Source organism: Benincasa hispida, chromosome 7 (genome assembly GCF_009727055.1).
Source record: "Benincasa hispida cultivar B227 chromosome 7, ASM972705v1, whole genome shotgun sequence".
Taxonomy (NCBI): Eukaryota; Viridiplantae; Streptophyta; class Magnoliopsida; order Cucurbitales; family Cucurbitaceae; genus Benincasa; species Benincasa hispida.
The window spans coordinates 12,112,682-12,131,421 of NC_052355.1; the positions used below are offsets into that span (position 1 = coordinate 12,112,682).

The 18,740-nt window shown below is 29.2% G+C and overlaps 1 protein-coding gene across 2 annotated transcripts; it reads right to left on the reverse strand.

The window, feature by feature from the left end:
* Positions 1 to 948: 948 nt before the first annotated feature.
* LOC120081490 (inactive leucine-rich repeat receptor-like serine/threonine-protein kinase At1g60630) lies at positions 949 to 7,179 on the reverse strand. 2 transcript variants are annotated; one of them, XM_039036426.1, is made up of 3 exons: positions 6,872 to 7,179; positions 5,018 to 6,756; positions 949 to 1,897 (listed from the first exon to the last, which is right to left on the reverse strand). In XM_039036426.1, exons 2-3 carry the CDS (start codon positions 6,333 to 6,335, stop codon positions 1,239 to 1,241), a joined length of 1,977 nt encoding a protein of 658 aa, XP_038892354.1. In that variant the 5' UTR covers positions 6,336 to 6,756; positions 6,872 to 7,179; the 3' UTR covers positions 949 to 1,238. The 2 variants fall into 2 exon arrangements, with proteins under 2 accessions (XP_038892354.1, XP_038892353.1); XM_039036425.1 differs by having other exon boundaries at positions 5,018 to 6,442; positions 6,530 to 7,179.
* Between the last annotated feature and the right edge of the window lie 11,561 nt (positions 7,180 to 18,740).

Here is an 18,740-nt window from a genome sequence, read left to right on the forward strand (position 1 = left end):
CAAACCGGTTCCATAAGGCAAGTTCTAACATTGTTTGGACTTACTGAATGTTTTGAATTATTAGTGGTCCCCTTTGTGGGACACTTTGAGGCATGAGGGAGAAATCTGGATATGTCTGGCGATATTGATTTATGTTGCATTTGGTACATCTGTTATCTGGGAGAGAATTCAAGTCAAGGTGGAGATTTGTTGAAATGCCTTGAATCTGTTTGTTGGTGCTTCGAACAACCTATTCATATTTTATATTCAGCATATTTATTTATTTGCAGTTATTTACTATTTTGATCCTAGGGTTTAGAGCAGTGCGATATATAAACTCTCTAACCTAGAGGCACCGTTCTTAATGTAATTCTGAAAACATTCTCTCGAAATAATATTGTTCTCCCTCTACCTGTGGACGTAGCTAACACACTGTTAGTGAACCATGTATATTTGTGTGTCAATTTTCCCTACTCTACGTTCTTTTTTGTGTTCTTTAATTGTCGATTTCGCAACATGAACTTTATTCTTTGTTTAAAAAACACCCTTATACTAGCAAAAGTTACATTATTACTTCTTTAACTCTCAAACATTTCAAAACTACATTTGAAGTAGAGATCTCTTAGGATTTCAAATATAAATCAAACTTAAAATTGTGGTGTTAACCTAAAACGATATGGTGATTCAAATTTTCGTTCTAGATTATTGTTAAACTATTTCATATATCAATTTCTGTTCATAATTCTAAAGAATTTCTACTCTAAGGATACTTTTGATATGTTATAAAAGTGGGTAATATTGCAACTTTTAAAAAGTATAAGTTATTTTTGAAATAAATAACAAAGATCAAGGATATTTCTTATAATTTAACCTTCCTTCTCATATTAAATTTCTTCATTATTGGGTCATTTCTTGAACAAGAAAAACATTCTCCCCTAAAAAATAACACAATTATTGATAGAAGACAGATTTTATGTGTGAAATGTACAAACAATTGAACAATATAAAGCACATAATTGGGATTGAATTAATGACATCGAATCACCTAAAAGCACTAAACTTTCAGTTCTAATGATAAATTACTTGAAACTAGCCGAAAGAAAAGAAACCTCTACCAATAAAAATATAACAACTTTACACTCTCTACCATCCCCTAGTTGAAGAATAATGAAAAATACCTTATAAATGCAAAACCAATAACACAGCAACAACAACAATGCCAATCAAAATGCAAACTTCTAAGAAATTTTGAAAGCCAATCAAATGCTTAAATGTTCTTCCCTTGGCAAACTCTGCACAATATCAGACCATCTCCCTGGTGAATGATCACTACTATTGGATGAGATTTGAGCCTCAGCTCTTGTATCTCTTATCATCTTTAAAACTTCTCTCATTGTCGGTCGGTTTTGTGGCATAAGCGAAACACAAGCCATTGCTATGTTCAAAAGAGCTTGAAGTTTCTCTTCGGATGCCTCGTTCCCGGACACGGGTTCATCCCCGGACTCTGTCTCCTCTTCTCTAACTGAATTAACCCACTTGGGAATGTCGGAACCATGTTCTTGAACAAGATCTTGGAATGGTGTTTTCCCTGTAAGAAGTTCCAATAAAAGAACACCAAAACTATAGACATCTGCTTGTTGGGTGGTTGGCTTACGGATGTCGCGGCATTCAGGAGCTCGGTAAAAGAGTGAGGTTGCACTAGGTTCTTCGAGCGAGTCGGGATCTCGGAATAAGTTAAGACCGTAATCAGTAAGACATGACTCGAAATCGGATCCTAATAGTACGTTTGAGGATTTGAGGTTTCCATGTGTTGAGCCTGGGTTTTGGTGGATGTAGAGCAGACCATTGGCCAAGTCTTCAGCTATTTTTAGGCAAGATGTCCAATGAAGAGGCTTTCCTCCGCCTGATGTTCTTGATCCTGAATTGGAAGTTTAAAAGGAACTATTAACCAAACCAAGAGGAATTTAAAAAAACTAAGAATTCAATCTATAAATTTAAAAAGAATAATACTTAGATGCATCTTGAGATGCATCCATCTTCATGCATCCTCTTAAATTACATAGTAAAAAAAGTTGAAAAATATTATTTTATTTTATAAAAAACAAGAACTTGCCACATGGCAAACATTGATTGGATAATTGAGTAGGCGACACAAAGATGAATCCTACCCAAGTGGATAATTGAGTAGGTAGCACAAAGATGAATCTAACTTGAGATGCATCTGAATATTTCTTTTTTCCAGAAAATATATATTCATAAAAGCACAATGGTGCAGATGCAGATGAAATATTTATTTTAGATGAAAAAAAACTCTTTTGTGAAAAATTACAATAGTGAAACCTAAAATAAATCATTGATTAAATTACTATTTTTTGTAATCATTCCATTTTAGTTATTATACTTTAAAAATAAGAAAATTATTTCAAATGGTAAAACTGTTAAAAATATTTATAAGATATGATAAAATTTTAGAACTATCAATAATAGATGTTGATAAACACTAATAGACTTCTATAAGTGTCATTAATAATTCTAAAATTTTGTTATATTTTGTAAATATTTTTATTCATTTTTTTATATTTAAAAACAGCCCTCTAAAATATTCAAATTTAAAATCTATATTTTCAATAAATCCTAATAAAACGTTAAAATACCATTGACAGTGCTTTGGATCTCATTCTATTTCAATTATTATAATTAGGTGGGTAAGAATAACAATTATTATTATTATTGTTTTCATTCGAGAAAAAACACAATACATATATCTTTCCAAAATTTATAGAGAAAAGGCCAATACTAATAGAGATTAAATTTAACTTTATGAATTAATTTTAAGATTTATTGAAAATAAGGAAACAAAAATTTGAAATTTGAAATTACAAGAACTAAAACAAACAAGCATGAAAGGAACCACAATGGTATTCTAATCATTCTTAGTACAAAAGAACTAATAGCCTTAACCACCTAAAAACTTCCAACCTCAAACTGGATCACAAAGAAAGGAACTCCAGCAAACATATACTACAGAAGTATAAATGCTAAATATTGGAAAAGATCACACCATGACATAACTATATTTATCCAATGCCTGATAACAAAGTTTGCAAAAGATTTATGACCAAACAAGTGTTCCTTCAAACAGAAAATGTTCTCCTAGACGACCCAACATCATCTGGATGAGAGATTTAAAGAGCAATTATGCTCGTATACTTGCATGTTTAGAACAAGTATGATGTTTCCGTTTATATTTCGTCTTTTCACCAACTAAGTTTTCAACACATATAAGAAAAAGAACACGAAAACAAAATCCATGTTTCTAATAGGTTGAAGTGTCGGCTGTCCGGTAAAATGTTGAGCATGTACATAGTACTGTTACTGGACTACAAAGTTCATGTTTTATGTCAATAATGACAGCTCAAACTATCAGATTGTAGCATGTCATTTTTAATAAACTCCAATCTAGCACACTCCTCTGGACCTTCCAGAGGAATGAAGGAACCAGAACAAGAGGACCCCATTTTGACTAAAAATATTTGGACATATTAATGGTTTACATTTTACATTAATACATAGAAAAAAGATGCAAAAGATGCAAAATGTAAAATAATGATAAAATCAAATGGAAAATAAGGTCAACTAGCCTAAATATTCAAACAAATCTATTGGTCAGCAATATTGGCAATGTCAGAGTTATGAAGAAAATCCCATGTGAAAGTTGACAAGAGAGAGAATCAATTGAATAAAATAAGAGCAAGAAAAGTAGTATTGGCATGAAAACAATGGCATATTTTAAGCACATAACTCTAAAATAACTAAAGGTTAATGCCCCAGTTACAGAAAACGCCAGCATAAGCAGCTGAGGTTTGAAAGATGAGTTGTCAACCAGAGGAAAGTGAATGAGTATCCTTATATCCAAAATCCAAATGAATCAAGAACTATTTTAATCCTATTCATAAATTTGAAAAGTGGGGACAGGAAAAATTACGAACATTGTCGTTATTAAGCTGGATGGCAATCCTTCCAAAATATGACAGATCTATGTAATGGGAAAACATATTGTGTGGTGTGCAGAACAGTACACTATGGTATTATGCACAAGAAGGGCCCATCACAAGACAATGATACAATAATGAATGGATAATCATCATCACGATCATTCTCAAAAGCACAACGATTAAGACCTTTCACCCATATTTAAGCTTTTTTTTTTCCATTATCCTTTAAAATCCAACCAGAAATGTGTTCCTAGAAAAAGAACATGAAAGGGGTGGATGAAGAACAAAGCATGTCAACAAAAAGGGGGCCCCATAAGATTAAAAGGATTAAAACTTGCAAAAGGAGGTCAGCAAAGCAACGGGAAATATGGGGAAAGGCACGTGATATGTGTATCTAAGCTCAAACTTTTGCCCAAGTCTACCACAAGACACGAGGTTAGCTTTACCAGAGCGTGTCCCCCACGCTTTTCTATGAATTCCCAGGGTATCTGCCTATCTATCTACCTCCTAACTCTCCCTACTTTTACGCAAATTAAAATTAAAATTAATGAATACGGAAAGTTATATACTTTTCACTGAATTTTGTCTTAAATGTTTAAATCTAATTTTATAACAATATCAAATCAAGTTGGGTACGGAAGACCATTTTCTTTTTGTCCCCTTTGCATACATGTTTTCTCAACAGGACATCATTGAATGCTAACTTTACACTTTATTAACAGTTACAGAGTATTAGCCATCATAGATTGATTTAATAGTAAAAAAGAGATACAGTCTCAATAAAGGGCTAAAAGGTTAAGATTCAATCTATGGTAGCCACCTATCTAAGAATTATTTTTCTATGAATTTTCTTGATACTCATAGAGTCAGGTGGATTATCTCGTAAAATTAATAAAGATGCACATGAATTGATCCGGACACTCACGTATATAAAAAATATATATATATATTAATTATTAACAACCAACTCGTGTGGCAGAAAATATTCAGCAAAATTTCAACAAATAAATGATTAAAAAGTGTAAAGGGTGACCGACACTTACCATGGATGAGAGAGAAGAGACTGCCATTAGGGAAATAATCGTATACCAGCAAGCGTTCCTCCTTAGCCTGGAAATATGCCCTTAGAGGGACCAAATTAGGGTGTCTGAGCCGCCCAAGAACCTCCATCTGCCGTCCGAATTCTTCAGCTCGTGGGTACCTTGAATCCTTCAGCCGCTTCACTGTCACAATATACCCAGATTCCATCACTGCCTTGTATGTGCTTCCAATAGTCCCTCTGCCCAAAGTCTCAGCTGAAGCTTTCAACAAATCTTCCAAGCTATAAGTCATTTTCTGATCCCCTGCTCCACAGAACACTAGACTCCCTAGTCCTTCACTTTCCCATGAAAACCCCCCTTGTTTTCCACCATTATTACCTCCTCTACCACCGTTAGGAGTTCCAGATGTTTCCTCCATTGCCGTCCCCTCGTCCCCAATTCCTTTGTTTCTAACCTCTGCTAGGCTTTTTCTTTCCCTACATTTGCAAATCATACACAGTAAAAGAATTATAAATAGCAGCCCAACAAACCCACCAACGCTTCCTGCTATTATCTTAACCAATTTCTTGCGTCTTGAAGACGAGCTTGAGTTTGGGATTTGTGGATAAGAGGGACTTAATGATGGCGCAATGGAAATATTCCCACAAGGGTTTTGAACTTGTTCTCCACAAAGTTCCAGGTTGCCGGAAAATGACGAGACATTGAATCGGGCTAAGGTGGGGGTTACTGGAATGTCGCCGGAGAGGTGGTTGTTAGACACATTGAAGAATCGGAGACTGGTTTGATTGAAAGGAGGAATGGAGCCGGTGAGTTGGTTGTCTTGCAAGTGTAGAACATAGAGACGCCGGAGTTTGAGCAATGACTCTGGAATGGGGCCAGATATTTGGTTACCGGAAAGAACGACGACCTTTAAGCGGTGGAGATCGGAGATGGAGTTTGGAAACTCACCGGAGAAGTTGTTGTCACTTAGATAGAGGGATTTGAGATTAACGAGACCCGAGAGGTCAGGGATTTGACCGGAAAGTGAATTTCCTTTGAAACTGAGAACACGAAGCTGATCTAAACGATTCAAAATCTTGTGGTTAAGAACACCAGAGAGATTTAGATGCTCCAAAACAAGCTTAGTTACCCGCCCATTCGCGCATTCTTTAACCCCTTGCCAATGGCAGACAGATCTTCCCGGCCATGGGAGCGAGTTCCCAGGGTCAAGAGATTCTTTCAATGCTAACAGAGCTTCGGCATCCCCAGCTCGAACCAAAGGCAGTACACAAACCAACAAAACGAATAAAAATGGAGAATACCTCAAAACCACAAGTTTCATCGCAGAAACACCTTGAAATCACGATCTAGAACTGTTCAAAAGCAATCAATATTCCCCTTTCATTCATCTACTCCTCACTGTTGAATCCTTGTTTTTCAACACTGTGCCTTCAATCAAAATGGCCCCAGTTGGAGTCATTTTTCAGAGTCTTAAATATCTTTGACCAAAACAAAGAAAAGAACACAATCATCTACCTCTTGGAGGGAGCTCAGTCTCATCTTCTGTAAACATGAAGTTAAGAACAAGATGCTCTCCAATGGCGACGCCCTCGGGAAAACACCAAAATCAGTTGTAAAAACTCACGGACATCGTGACAAAACCTTCACGTGAACTCTCAGACGAAAAATTAAGCGATTCTTCTCTCCTCCCCATGATTCACTTCCAATTTCTTTATTAAAAAAACCTGCAGGCATTATTAAATCTTCCAAAACCAAACCGAGTCAAAAAAATTTCCTCGAACCACTAAATAAAGAAGAACCCACTTCGATTTCCACTACTTCAACAACAAATCCACCACTTAATTCTGTGACACTCACCTCGAACTGCAATAACGACGAACTCCTTTCAGTTCCATCAATTAAGAAGCTTGCATTGCCATTTCCGGCGATTGAAGGTTGAAGATGGATCAAAAAGTGGTGAGTTGGTTGAGGAATAGGATTGGGGGAAGGAAATGAAGAGGAATTAGAGAAGTTATAATTGGAGAGATTGAAGAAATGGGGGCATTGCCATGGATCTCTCTCTGTACGGGCTGCGTGACAGTAGTAATAATTCAAGAAAGAGAATTAGAGAGAGAGAGAGACTCAAGAAATTGGTGAAGGAATTGAATGGGAAAGGAAAAAAATAAAGCTCCGATTGGTAAAAAATAAAATATTAATTATATACACGATGGAGTGGAGAGGGAAAGGGGGCGCTCAACAACCTGACACGTGTTTTCATTTATTAATTTTTTCAACTAATAATTTCTTTTTTTTTTTCTTTTTTTACATAAAAGAAAAAGAAATGGTTCACACCCTAGTACCATACTATTAAATTTTCGTCAAAATTATCAATATTTTTATCAATATTTCTATGTTTCCATGAGTTCAACATTAATATAAAGGATGAATCGATATTTTCATTATATCGTAGAAAAATTTATGTACAAAAAGTAATTATCAAAATGCCACTAATATAAATATTAAATATATTAACACGGTTTATTTACTAATTTTAATTTATTTTTTGAATTTTTTTTATAATATTTTCAAAAATATCCATCGATATTTTATGAAATTTTCATAAAATTAAGACTTTGATATTTCCATCGATATCAACATTTTAAACATGTAAGACGAATGTAGAGTTATGAGAAGCGGGTTTCATGTTCCTATCTTCATTCTATGGAAAAAGGGAAAACCTCATTAGATTTGTGAAGATTGGAGAGAAATTCTGAAGAGAAAATTACGAAGGTCCCATTTGGTGATTCTTTAGACTCAGTTTGCTAACTATTTAGGTTTCGTTTGACGACCATTTGGTTTTTTATTTTTTATTTTTGAAAATTAAGTCTATAGATAATACTTCCACCTCCAAATTTATTTCTTTATATATACTTTTTACCAATAATAGCTTTTAAAAACTTGTTTTGTTTGTGGAAGTTGTCTAAGAATTCAACTATTGTATTTAAAAGACATGCAAATCACTATAAAAAAGGAAGGGGAAATAAAGTGAATTTTAAAAAATCGACGACAAAAAATGAAATGATTATTCAATCGGACTTTAATTTTTTATTTTTTTTTTGAAAAATTAAGTTTATAAACACTTATTCTACCTCTAAATTTATTGTTTTGTTATCTAACATTTTATCTATGTTTTAAAAAGTCAAGTCAAATTTTGAAAACTAGAAAAAATGAACTTAATTTTGTAAAACCCAAAAAAAAAATCAAATTATTATCCCATAGAATCTATTTTTTTTATTCTTTTTATGGATACTCTAAATTTAGTTAATGCTTTTTTCCACATCTCTTAAGATAAAAACTCTCCATTGTTAGAGGACATTTAAGAGCTTGTTAATTTATTATACTAAAAAAAAAACCTTATTAACTATCTATATTATTGGATTATATTAGTTAAATGCGAGTGCAAGAGAAGGGTGAGGAATGTGAGGGAAGGAGGAACAACTTAAACCATTATTGTAAAAATTGAAAAGATTAATTCATTTAGCATTATTTTTATTTCCTTTTTTAGATTATCCTAATATCCTTTATTCTCTCTTTCAAAAGTAATTCATCAAAATAATTGTTATTATTTCTTTTTTAATATCTTCTCCTTAATGTCAAATTGTTTCTATATTAAGATAGATTTGCACTATTTTAGTTATTGGTAAAATTCATAATGTAATTATGTATATATTTCCATGCCACTTGCTAATTGATTGATTCAATGAGATATTTTTCCATTATTGGGTGAGTGATTCTTTGTTATAAATTTTTAATATTGTTGAAGGTGAAATGACATACATAAAATACAACTTTATTCAATTCGGTCGGCTCTTAATGAATCACCTATTTATTGGATTTTTTTTTCAAGTCATTGAGTATAATTTTTAATTTGAGATCGTGAGCTACTTGAACGATTGTTGAGTGCATTACATCTTATAGAGCTTGTAAATGTGGATCGTCAAAGGGTGATAGGTATTGCGGTGTAAAATTCAAGAAGGGAGTTCTTTTAATTTTTGCATAAGACAATATGTGTATCGTGTACTAATCTATTAATAATTTAATCTGTGGGTGGTGGCATTGTGAACTGGACCATATTAAAAATGTCGAGTGTTAATTTATGTTCTTATTTTTTTTCGTGCCTTCTATAACAATTTCATATCTTGCTTTTACGATTTGCTCGCACAATTAAATCAAATAAACTGAAATAATTAAATCATTTAAAAAATAACCTCAATTTCACACTTATTAAAATCACAAGAGACTTTTCCGAATGCCATTACGACCATGTAATTAAAATTATCTATACAAAAACTCATTTTGATTAATTAACCTTTTAAACTTATAAATTGTTTAATAAAACTCTTATTAAAATTGCGAAAACTACTCTTCTTTATCTACAAATACTATTTCAACCAAAATCTTTCAATTATAAGATTGTTAATAATAATCACACAATGAAGATATGAGTGGAACAAGAATTTGGAAACCATTTATCTTTTTATCTTTTAATATTATACTTTCAAATTTTATAAGTTAATAAATATTGAATTACCGATATGAATATAGTTGAATTGATATCAAACATGTAAACTCGACCAATAAATTAGAATTTAAATCTCTCATCCTACACATATCTCAAAAAAATAAAACAAAATAAAATGAAAGTTGGGTTAAATGGTCGAAAATACTACGAAGATATAAATGTAATAATAATCCATATAATTTAGGATACTTTATACATTTGATGGTTTTATCGTAACCATTGGAAAGTGATTGATCAAATTAAAAGTTTGAGAATATGAGTGCGACCAATCGTATAACTTATGGCCAAGGGTCGTTTCACAATTTCCTCTAAAAAATTAATCTAGGTCATGTATATCTCCTATTTCATAACCATTGTTTTTTTTCCTGAGTTTATGCTTGTTTTCTCATAATTTCTTTTTAATGATTTTCATTCTTTCGATGGAAATATTCGAATTCATAATCAAATTCCAATAACAAAAATAAGTTGTTTCCAAAGATATATTTTTATTTTTTAAAATATGGCTTGAATTTTGAAAATTTGGTAAGAATGGGTAAAGATAACAAAACAAAGAAATGCGTAATTACTAGAAGTTAGTTTATAAGGTTAGTTTTTAAAAATAAAAAATGAAAAGTCAAATGGTTATCAAATGACGGAAAAATTAGACTAATATTGTTGTTTTTAAAAGTATTTATAGAAAATATTGTTGTTTGAAACTATCTATAAAAATATTGAAGTTTTTTTTTTTTTAAGTTGTCAAGTCTTCAAAATTCGAGCAACCTAAGTCGAATTTTGAAGATTTGACCTCCATTTTTTTTTCTTTTTTCTTTTTTTAAAAATTTTTCCATTAATTCGACCTCCTGGGTTTCAATATTAGTTTACTTAAATATCTTTTAAGAATGCAATCATGGTCTTATTTTGCTAATCTATGATTATTGATGATTAGATTCTTTTAAAGGGGAAAATCTTAGATGATATCAATGTGGGGTTGACCAAAAAGACTTGAAATGATCAAGTTAATGGTGTAATTTAATAAAATATGAGTGTAGTAGTACTTAAAATGCCAAAAATCTAGTGATAATGATGAGTGTACTTGAAGTTAGGAGTTGAAATTGTATTTATAGGGCTAGGTCTAATGGGATTGTACAATAGTGTCTCATATGGAAGTAGATGCACACCTAAAAATATAGGGTTGGTCATCTTGTTGATTGATGTACTTTGATATGGCTAAGGATGCTTATGTTAATTTGTGTGTTAGTTAAACATATATAGAATAAAGATGTGACAAGATATTCTTTATATATATATATATATATAGTATTTTAGTTGTTTAAATGTTGTAGGTTGAAACTTGAAATTTTAGTTTGAGAGAGAGGGATAATGTGTTTGAAGCGTAGTTTAAATTTTCCATGAAAATCTTGAAATGAGATTTCGATGTCTTTGGAATTTTGATCCGGGGAAATTTTGTTTTTCTCCGAAGACCAAATTTCAAGAAAATTTCGAGAAATTTTGAGATTTCAAGATTATTTCGAGAATATTTTGATTCCCATCATTTTGATGAAATTTCATTTTTCTCCGAAGACCAAATTTCAAGAAAATTTCGAGAAATTTTGAAATTTCAAGATTATTTCGAGAATATTTTGATTCCTCTCATTTTGATAAAATTTCGAGATTGCGAGAAATTTTGACATTTTAAGAAAAATTTGATTTTTTTTTTTAATTAACTATGTTAGCTGAGTTTAAGTTTTTCAATTTTATGGTTTTAATTACATACAATTCTATAGTTTTATACTCCAACGTCATGTTTGACAAAGGATTAAACTTTTTTTATGAGTTACTTTTTCGAATTTCTATCTTTTCTTAATTTTTAGCTTTATTTTCAACCAAACAACACTTTCATTTCTAGATAAATTGAATTTAAAAAAACCACAAAAAATAACATATATTTATTTTTAACCTTATTCTAATTTTTTTCATTAAATTTTCACATAATTTCATTTCAAAATTGAATTGATGTGAGTATTTTTCTATAACTATCGATTTATAATTTTCTCATCATTTCACCTCAAAATATTCTTAAACTTTATATTATTTTGTAATTATTTTCCATTTCTTTTTTAAATTTCTACTCTTGCAACAACATTTATACATATAATTACAATTGACATCTAAATATTGTCTTACTTTATAGAAATTGTGATTAAAAATGGTTAAATATAGTCTACTTAAGTCACAATTAATGTTTCATTATCTAATTATAACTATTTCAATCAATTTCCATAAATTTTTCCAAAATTTTCATCAATATCGATATTTTCATAAAATTAGGATCTCGATATTTTCATCGAGATCAATATTTCGAACCTTGAAAAAACAATGTTTTAAAACAAAATTAGATTTTCCATATACACATTTGAAAAAATAATCATTTAAGGTGTGTTTCCTACTTGAGTGATTTAAGAAAATCGAATATATATTTTTTTTTAACTAAAAGAATGTTTCTTAATATAAATACATCAAAGATAAAAATTTAAATTATAAGCTTAATCTCTAAACTTTTAGTGGATAGGTTTTGAACTTTCAAAAGTTATTATGAACTTTTAGTTAATATTAAATTTGTCAAATTTTTTTAAGGATTTATTTAACATTTTTAAAGTTTAATGACCCACCAGTACATATTATAGTTAAACATAAAAATCAAGAGATTGAACTTGTAATTTATCATAAATGAAACACTTTATAAAAAGAAATAGATTAAAGAAAAATTATTTCAAATAGTAAAACTGTTGAAAATATTTATAAAATATAGCAAAATTTTAGAACTATCAAAATTTTAGAAGTCTATCAGTGTCTATCATTGATACTTATAAAATTTTGTTATATCTTGTAAATATTTTGTTTTATTTTTCTATATTTAAAAATAGCCCTAGATTAAAGGGGAAATTACAAAAATAGCAAACAAAAAAAAAAAAAAAAATTTGGGTTGTTTGGTTGGAGGGTTTTTTGCATGAGAATTGACATAGGTATCCAATTCTCATGTTTGTTTCATAGTTTTCAACTCTTTGCTTAGGAATAAGCTGTGGACTTTCTCCTTTCTCCTTTCCCATCTCTATCTGTTTTTCATTTTACATATAATTTCACTTTGAATATAGTTAATTAATTAATTAATTAATATTTAATTTAATAGAAATATATAAATATTTATTTTAATAAATCAATAATGATCTATTAAAATATTTACTTAACTTATTTTTATAATAGAAATTTATTAAATGAATAGATTTTTTTACATAAATCATTAATTTATTAACCAACACTATGTTAAATATATTCAATTAGTAAACTAGGATTAGTTAAATTTAGTTAGTATTAAACTTCAATTTTTAATAATAATAATGTATTACTTTATTGTTTTTTTAATAATCAAGTAATTATTTGTGAGATTTAATTTTAATTTAATCATTCATTATAAACTATAATCATAAGTGATTATTTATAAGAAATTAATATATTTATTGTGATTAACTTTTATTACTCCATTCATTATTAACATATCATATTTACAAAATACTTTTTAGTATTCTATATTAATATATCATATTTTTATCTCATTTTCTTCCCTTTTTATATGATATATTGTCCATTAAAATATATTTTCTTATATTATTTAATTAAATTAAAAATTACTAATGTTGAATTTAATTAATAATAAAAATAATTAAGTATTAGATTATAATTAGTATGACATTCATTAAATGTATTAATTGGTTAATTTAAATTATAAATTACTTAGACTTCAAATATTTATAACTAAAATTATTATTGATTCGTAATTAACTTTTTATTGATATATTGAATATTGTTTAATTATTTAAATTATTAATCTATTATAATTATAATAAGATTTTCATGTTTAATTACATAATTAAATGCAAACACATTTTTATTCATAAAATTATGATATCATTTCCATGCACAACCAAACATAGTCATCTTTGATTCCCAAAACATAGTCATCTTTGATTCCCAAACATCATATTCGCAGACATCTTATTACCAAGCATCCTTTATTTCCAAGCATTTATAAAACTTTAAACCAAACGACCCGTAAAGATATTTGGCTATCATTCTTCCTAGACTTACAAGATTTCTTGGATTCTTTCAAGGATAGCTAGAGTCCTGCTAACTATTGGGATGAGTTAATGGATATCCTCCTTAGATTGGATAGGGAGGTCACGACCATCCTTCAATGGGATGTATGGAATTTTTGGAACATCGTTAAATATTGCAGCTCCATTCCTGATGGTGGATCTCTTATACACAAAATACACAAAATCCGGTTGCATGCTGAGGAATTCAGGGTGGTAGCTTGTAGGTCTATTCTCGCTCAAAAGCTTGAGAACCAGCTGAGTCAGGTGTCTTGAACTTCGACCGCGAGAGGTGAAAATTAAATGCCAATGCATTTTAGGGCGATCAGTAGAGCACAAAAAGGATAAGCTGGATCTGTGCTTTTGTCGAGTCTTTTGTTTGTGCTGGGTTGTGAGAAGGTATCGATGGGATTGGGCTGTTAAAAATATGGAGGTCCTTGTAGTAATCAAAGTATTGGTTTTTTGGCCTTTAATCTCAAATTAATTAATTAATTAATATTTCATGATAAACAATATGCTTTTATTCCCTAATAGTTTTAGTGTTTTTGAAGTTTCCATTTGCGTAGATTTTGGAACAACGATTCCAACACAATTTGAATTACTCAAATCAGATTTCAAATGAAGAAGATATAGCTGAAACAAACATAATGGAAAGATCCCGAGTTGATAACTTGACTGATTTTTTTCATCAAAGTGAACTAATTGAAAGGTGCCACTTGGAGCATAGGAGGAATGACACAGGGTGAACTTTTGAATTTTGGATTGATTTTAAAAAGAAAATAAATTTTATTTTATTTTATCTTTGTGTCTAACGGCTAGTTGATTTACAAAAGAAAAATCTCCATCATTTTTTCTTCTTTTCACCTTATTCTTAAGATATATATATATATATATATATATATATTGTATTGTGAGGATTGATTTGTTGTGAAAAATTTGTAAATCCATCTTTTAGAGAGTTTGTCAAATGTGTTCCTTAATTTTTTCAAATCATTGTAAGGGATACACTTCATTAAAAAAAAAAAAAAAGTGGTTATAACGGTTTGATCCTCAATTGTGGAAAGTGTCAGGAGTGTTCTTGCGCCCCAAAAAAGAACTTGTAGTCATTCGGCTCTAAGCCATGGAAAGAGTTAAATAAACTTAGTGAACTATCCAAGAGGAGTCTAGAAAGTGGATTGTAGGCCGGATTGTGCCATACCACTATAAAATCATGGTATCATTTTCTCTATCCCTCCCCTATTTAATTTTGTAATTAACTTGTTATTATATATTATTGTTTGAAATTATTTGCAAAGTTTGTACTTGAATTTAATTGCTCATATTTGTTTATTTTGATTCGTAGTTCTTAATGTTCTTAATTTTTTATACCCGTTATAAGTCTTTTTATTATAATTAAATAGGATGCTTTAAAGTGTGATTATTAATTTCTTATTTAATTCAAAGTGAAAATTAGTTGCATGATTTTTTTTTAAATTACTTATTAGCAAAAGATTTATTAATTTGCTTAATTGGGCCAAAATTTGAAAAAAGTTTAATTAATTTTAAAAAACCTTATTCATCCCGTTTAGGTTATCGATCCTACACAAGGGCCTATCAAAGTTATTGAGTTGGGTAGTGATTGTTCTTTTCCCCCTTGATAGTGGAATCTGACTATGCTGAACTTATTAATGTTATTAATCATGTTGGTAGTGACCCATTTGAACCGTGTAGCTTGGTGGAGAAAATTGTCTCTTTTTCTGAGGCTACCTAGGTTATATCTTTTGCTTGGTGTCTAAGAGCAATGAATGGGGTGACACAGTGTCTTGCTCGTGTAGTGGTGTCTTATAGTAATTTTGGGGCTTGTTTTATAAATCTGTCTTCTTCTAGAGATGTTGTTGGGGTTTCTTTTGGGTTGCCGATCTGGTTCTCCTTTACTATCTATGAGGAGGCTTGTATTTCAAACTCTTTTAGTCAATATTACTTCTTTTTTTTAAAAAAAAAAAAATCAAAATTTCAAAGATATAACTAATTATTGATAAACTTTATATTTGTTAACTTGGTTGACATAATTAATGCAATTAAGATTTGCCATCAAAATCAAATAAAAAAAATTAAAAAACATAAGAAAACTATCAACCTAAACAAGATCAAAATTAAAGGATGAGGGACCTATTTGACATTTTTTGATGTTCAAAGACCTATAAATACATTTTAAAATTAAACATATAAAAGTTGGGAGATTAAACTTGTAATTTATCATAAATGAAAAATACTTTATAAAAAATGTAAATTAAATTTAGAGATAGATTATCTAAAAATTCAAGATACATGGTACGAAGAAAACATAGGAAAAATTACCTTTTTAGTTCTCGAAATTTATGGTCCTTAAATTTTCAAAATGTCTATTTTTAATATCTGAATTTTTAGAATAGTTTTAAAATGTTCATGTAGTTATTTTTTTATATTTTAAATTAGAAAATTATTTAATAAAAATGATCTCTTCTCTCTAAAATTATTTTTTAAATTGATGTTTTGAATTCAAAATGTCATACAATTATTTAAAAGACGGAAAAAATTATTTCAAGGACCTTTTAAATCTATTCTAAAAAATTAGACTAAAAGGTTACATAATTCATGGATTAAATGTTCCTATTTAAAAAACAATAGACACTAAAAAGATATATTTTGAAAATTAGGCTCATTTGATAACGTTCTCATTTTCTATTTCTGTTTCTCATTTCTTTAGAAATTGACTTGTTTGATAACCTTTTTCGTTTCTTGTTTCTAAAATTTGAGAAATATTTCTGAAAAATGGGGGCAAATTTGAGAAACTACAAAAAGTAATTTCTCTTTATTTCATTTTAAATTTATTTTCTTTTCTAGTATGAATAAAAAAACCGGCCTTGGATAAGTTGGTATGCATGTTCCTGTTTTTCCCTGGGCCAAATTTGGTTATTTTACATAAATTCGTTTCTAATGTTAATCATGTATTCTTATTTTTAGTTCTTAATTAAATGGAAAAAGAAAGAAAGAAAACGAAAACTTTATCAAATGAATTTTTAAAGATCAAACACACATATTCTTCAAAATTCAAAAACTAAAAATGTAGCTTTTGCAAAAAAATATGTTTCCAATTAATTTCTCACTTTTTCAATAACCTGAAAAAGAAAAAAAAATTATTTAAAATGTTGTCAAATTGAGGAGCACGACAGAAATATGGATATAGAGAAAATATAATATAATAATATAATTATATAATAATATTAAATATATAAAATATAACAAAAAAAAAATAAAATAACTAAAAACATAAAATAACTAAAATTATAAAATTGGATAATATGAAAATTAGTGAAATTTTGAAGTAGAATTCTTATCATGTGTGATTTTAAAATCCACCAAATGCCACTATTTATAGGCAAAGTGGGTAGGATGTGGACTTACATGGATACAATAATTCTAAGGCATATGGACAACATAAAGGGTGACATGATTTTTGGGATACTAAATAATGGACATCTATTTATTATTATAATATTCATAATATAAAACAAATTTAAAGCAACATTTTGGTCACTAGAGTGAGCTATATGAAGAAACTTGATGNTAAATAATGGACATCTATTTATTATTATAATATTCATAATATAAAACATTCTTAAAACACGTTTTGCCAATATGTTGGCAGATATTTCCCCCTTAAATTAGTAAACTAATAGATGCATGGGAAGATTTTAGCCCATACTCACCGAAGGAAAGGTATCGTATTATTCATAATATATCATTTTTTTTCTATGATTGTTTAGGGTTTCCAAATTTAATAATATTCTTTAAAATATCTAATAGTTTTCTTTTATATATTTATACAACTATCGTTATTTTATAATATAATATTCTTAAGATAGAAAATCAACAAGGACAACCAGCTGCACCTAATCTTCATGTATTCCTTTCTATACATAGGAGAGAAAAATAGAAAAATATAATTTTTAAATTTTTTTTGCCACATGAAAGTGTCTCATTGGGTGTCGTCAGAGCTAAGTTGCACCCTAAATAAATATTTCATTTATAAATTAATTATGTTATTTATTTAATTTTACTTCAAAAAAGTTGTTAATTTAGATCTATCATGGATAAAAAAAGACTAAGCATCTAGCTTTAAGACATGACTTAATAGATAGTGAATTGTTTGGGTAAGTATAAAAACAAACTCATAGGCTCAACTATAAGGCATAAAAAGATCAACAGAACCATGATTGGTAGGCCTATAGGATCAATCATGAAGGAAAAATAGTTCCTAAGGGCCAATTGTTCACCTTTTAAACCAACTGCATGTGCTTTGTATTCGTCAATGAAGTAATCTCAACGATTTGTGAGAATCAAATTAAATTAATAGTTCAATCAATAACTCGAGAGATTAATTGGCCAAGAAACTATTGCGAAACAATCTCTATATAAGCAAAAAGCATAAAACATTTGGAATCACTCAAAGTTCATATATTTTTTATCTCCCTACCAAAATCGTAACTAACTTGATCATCAAAGTGCTAGTGGTTAAGCAACACACAAGTGCAAGGTTTCTCTATTTTGTAGGACAGATATTCAAATTTTCAAGTATTATAAATTTACAAATTTTCAAGTATTATAAATTTACCAATTTTCGATATCAACAAATTTTATTTATTTATTATAATTTATTATTAATATTTAATTTTTAGAGTTGTACTAAAAAAATTTGAAAGTTTTTTTTTCTCTCTTTTGAGTTCATCAACATGTGAATGCGAAGATTTAAATTTATGATATTTTAGTTGAAAATTCAATACCTTAACAAGTAACAAGTTTAATTATGCTTTGGTTGACCTTAAAGGCTTTAAAATTTTAAAATCTTTTGTGTTATTGAATTTGAAAAATTAGGTGGATCTAACACAGAATACAATGTTAAGCACGATGTCACAAACAATATATATCACAAGTAGGTAATATGAAAGCAAACAGAAAAATAATGATACAGAGAGAGAGATTGGTCACCCAGTTTGGTGCAAAAAATCCAACATCTGGA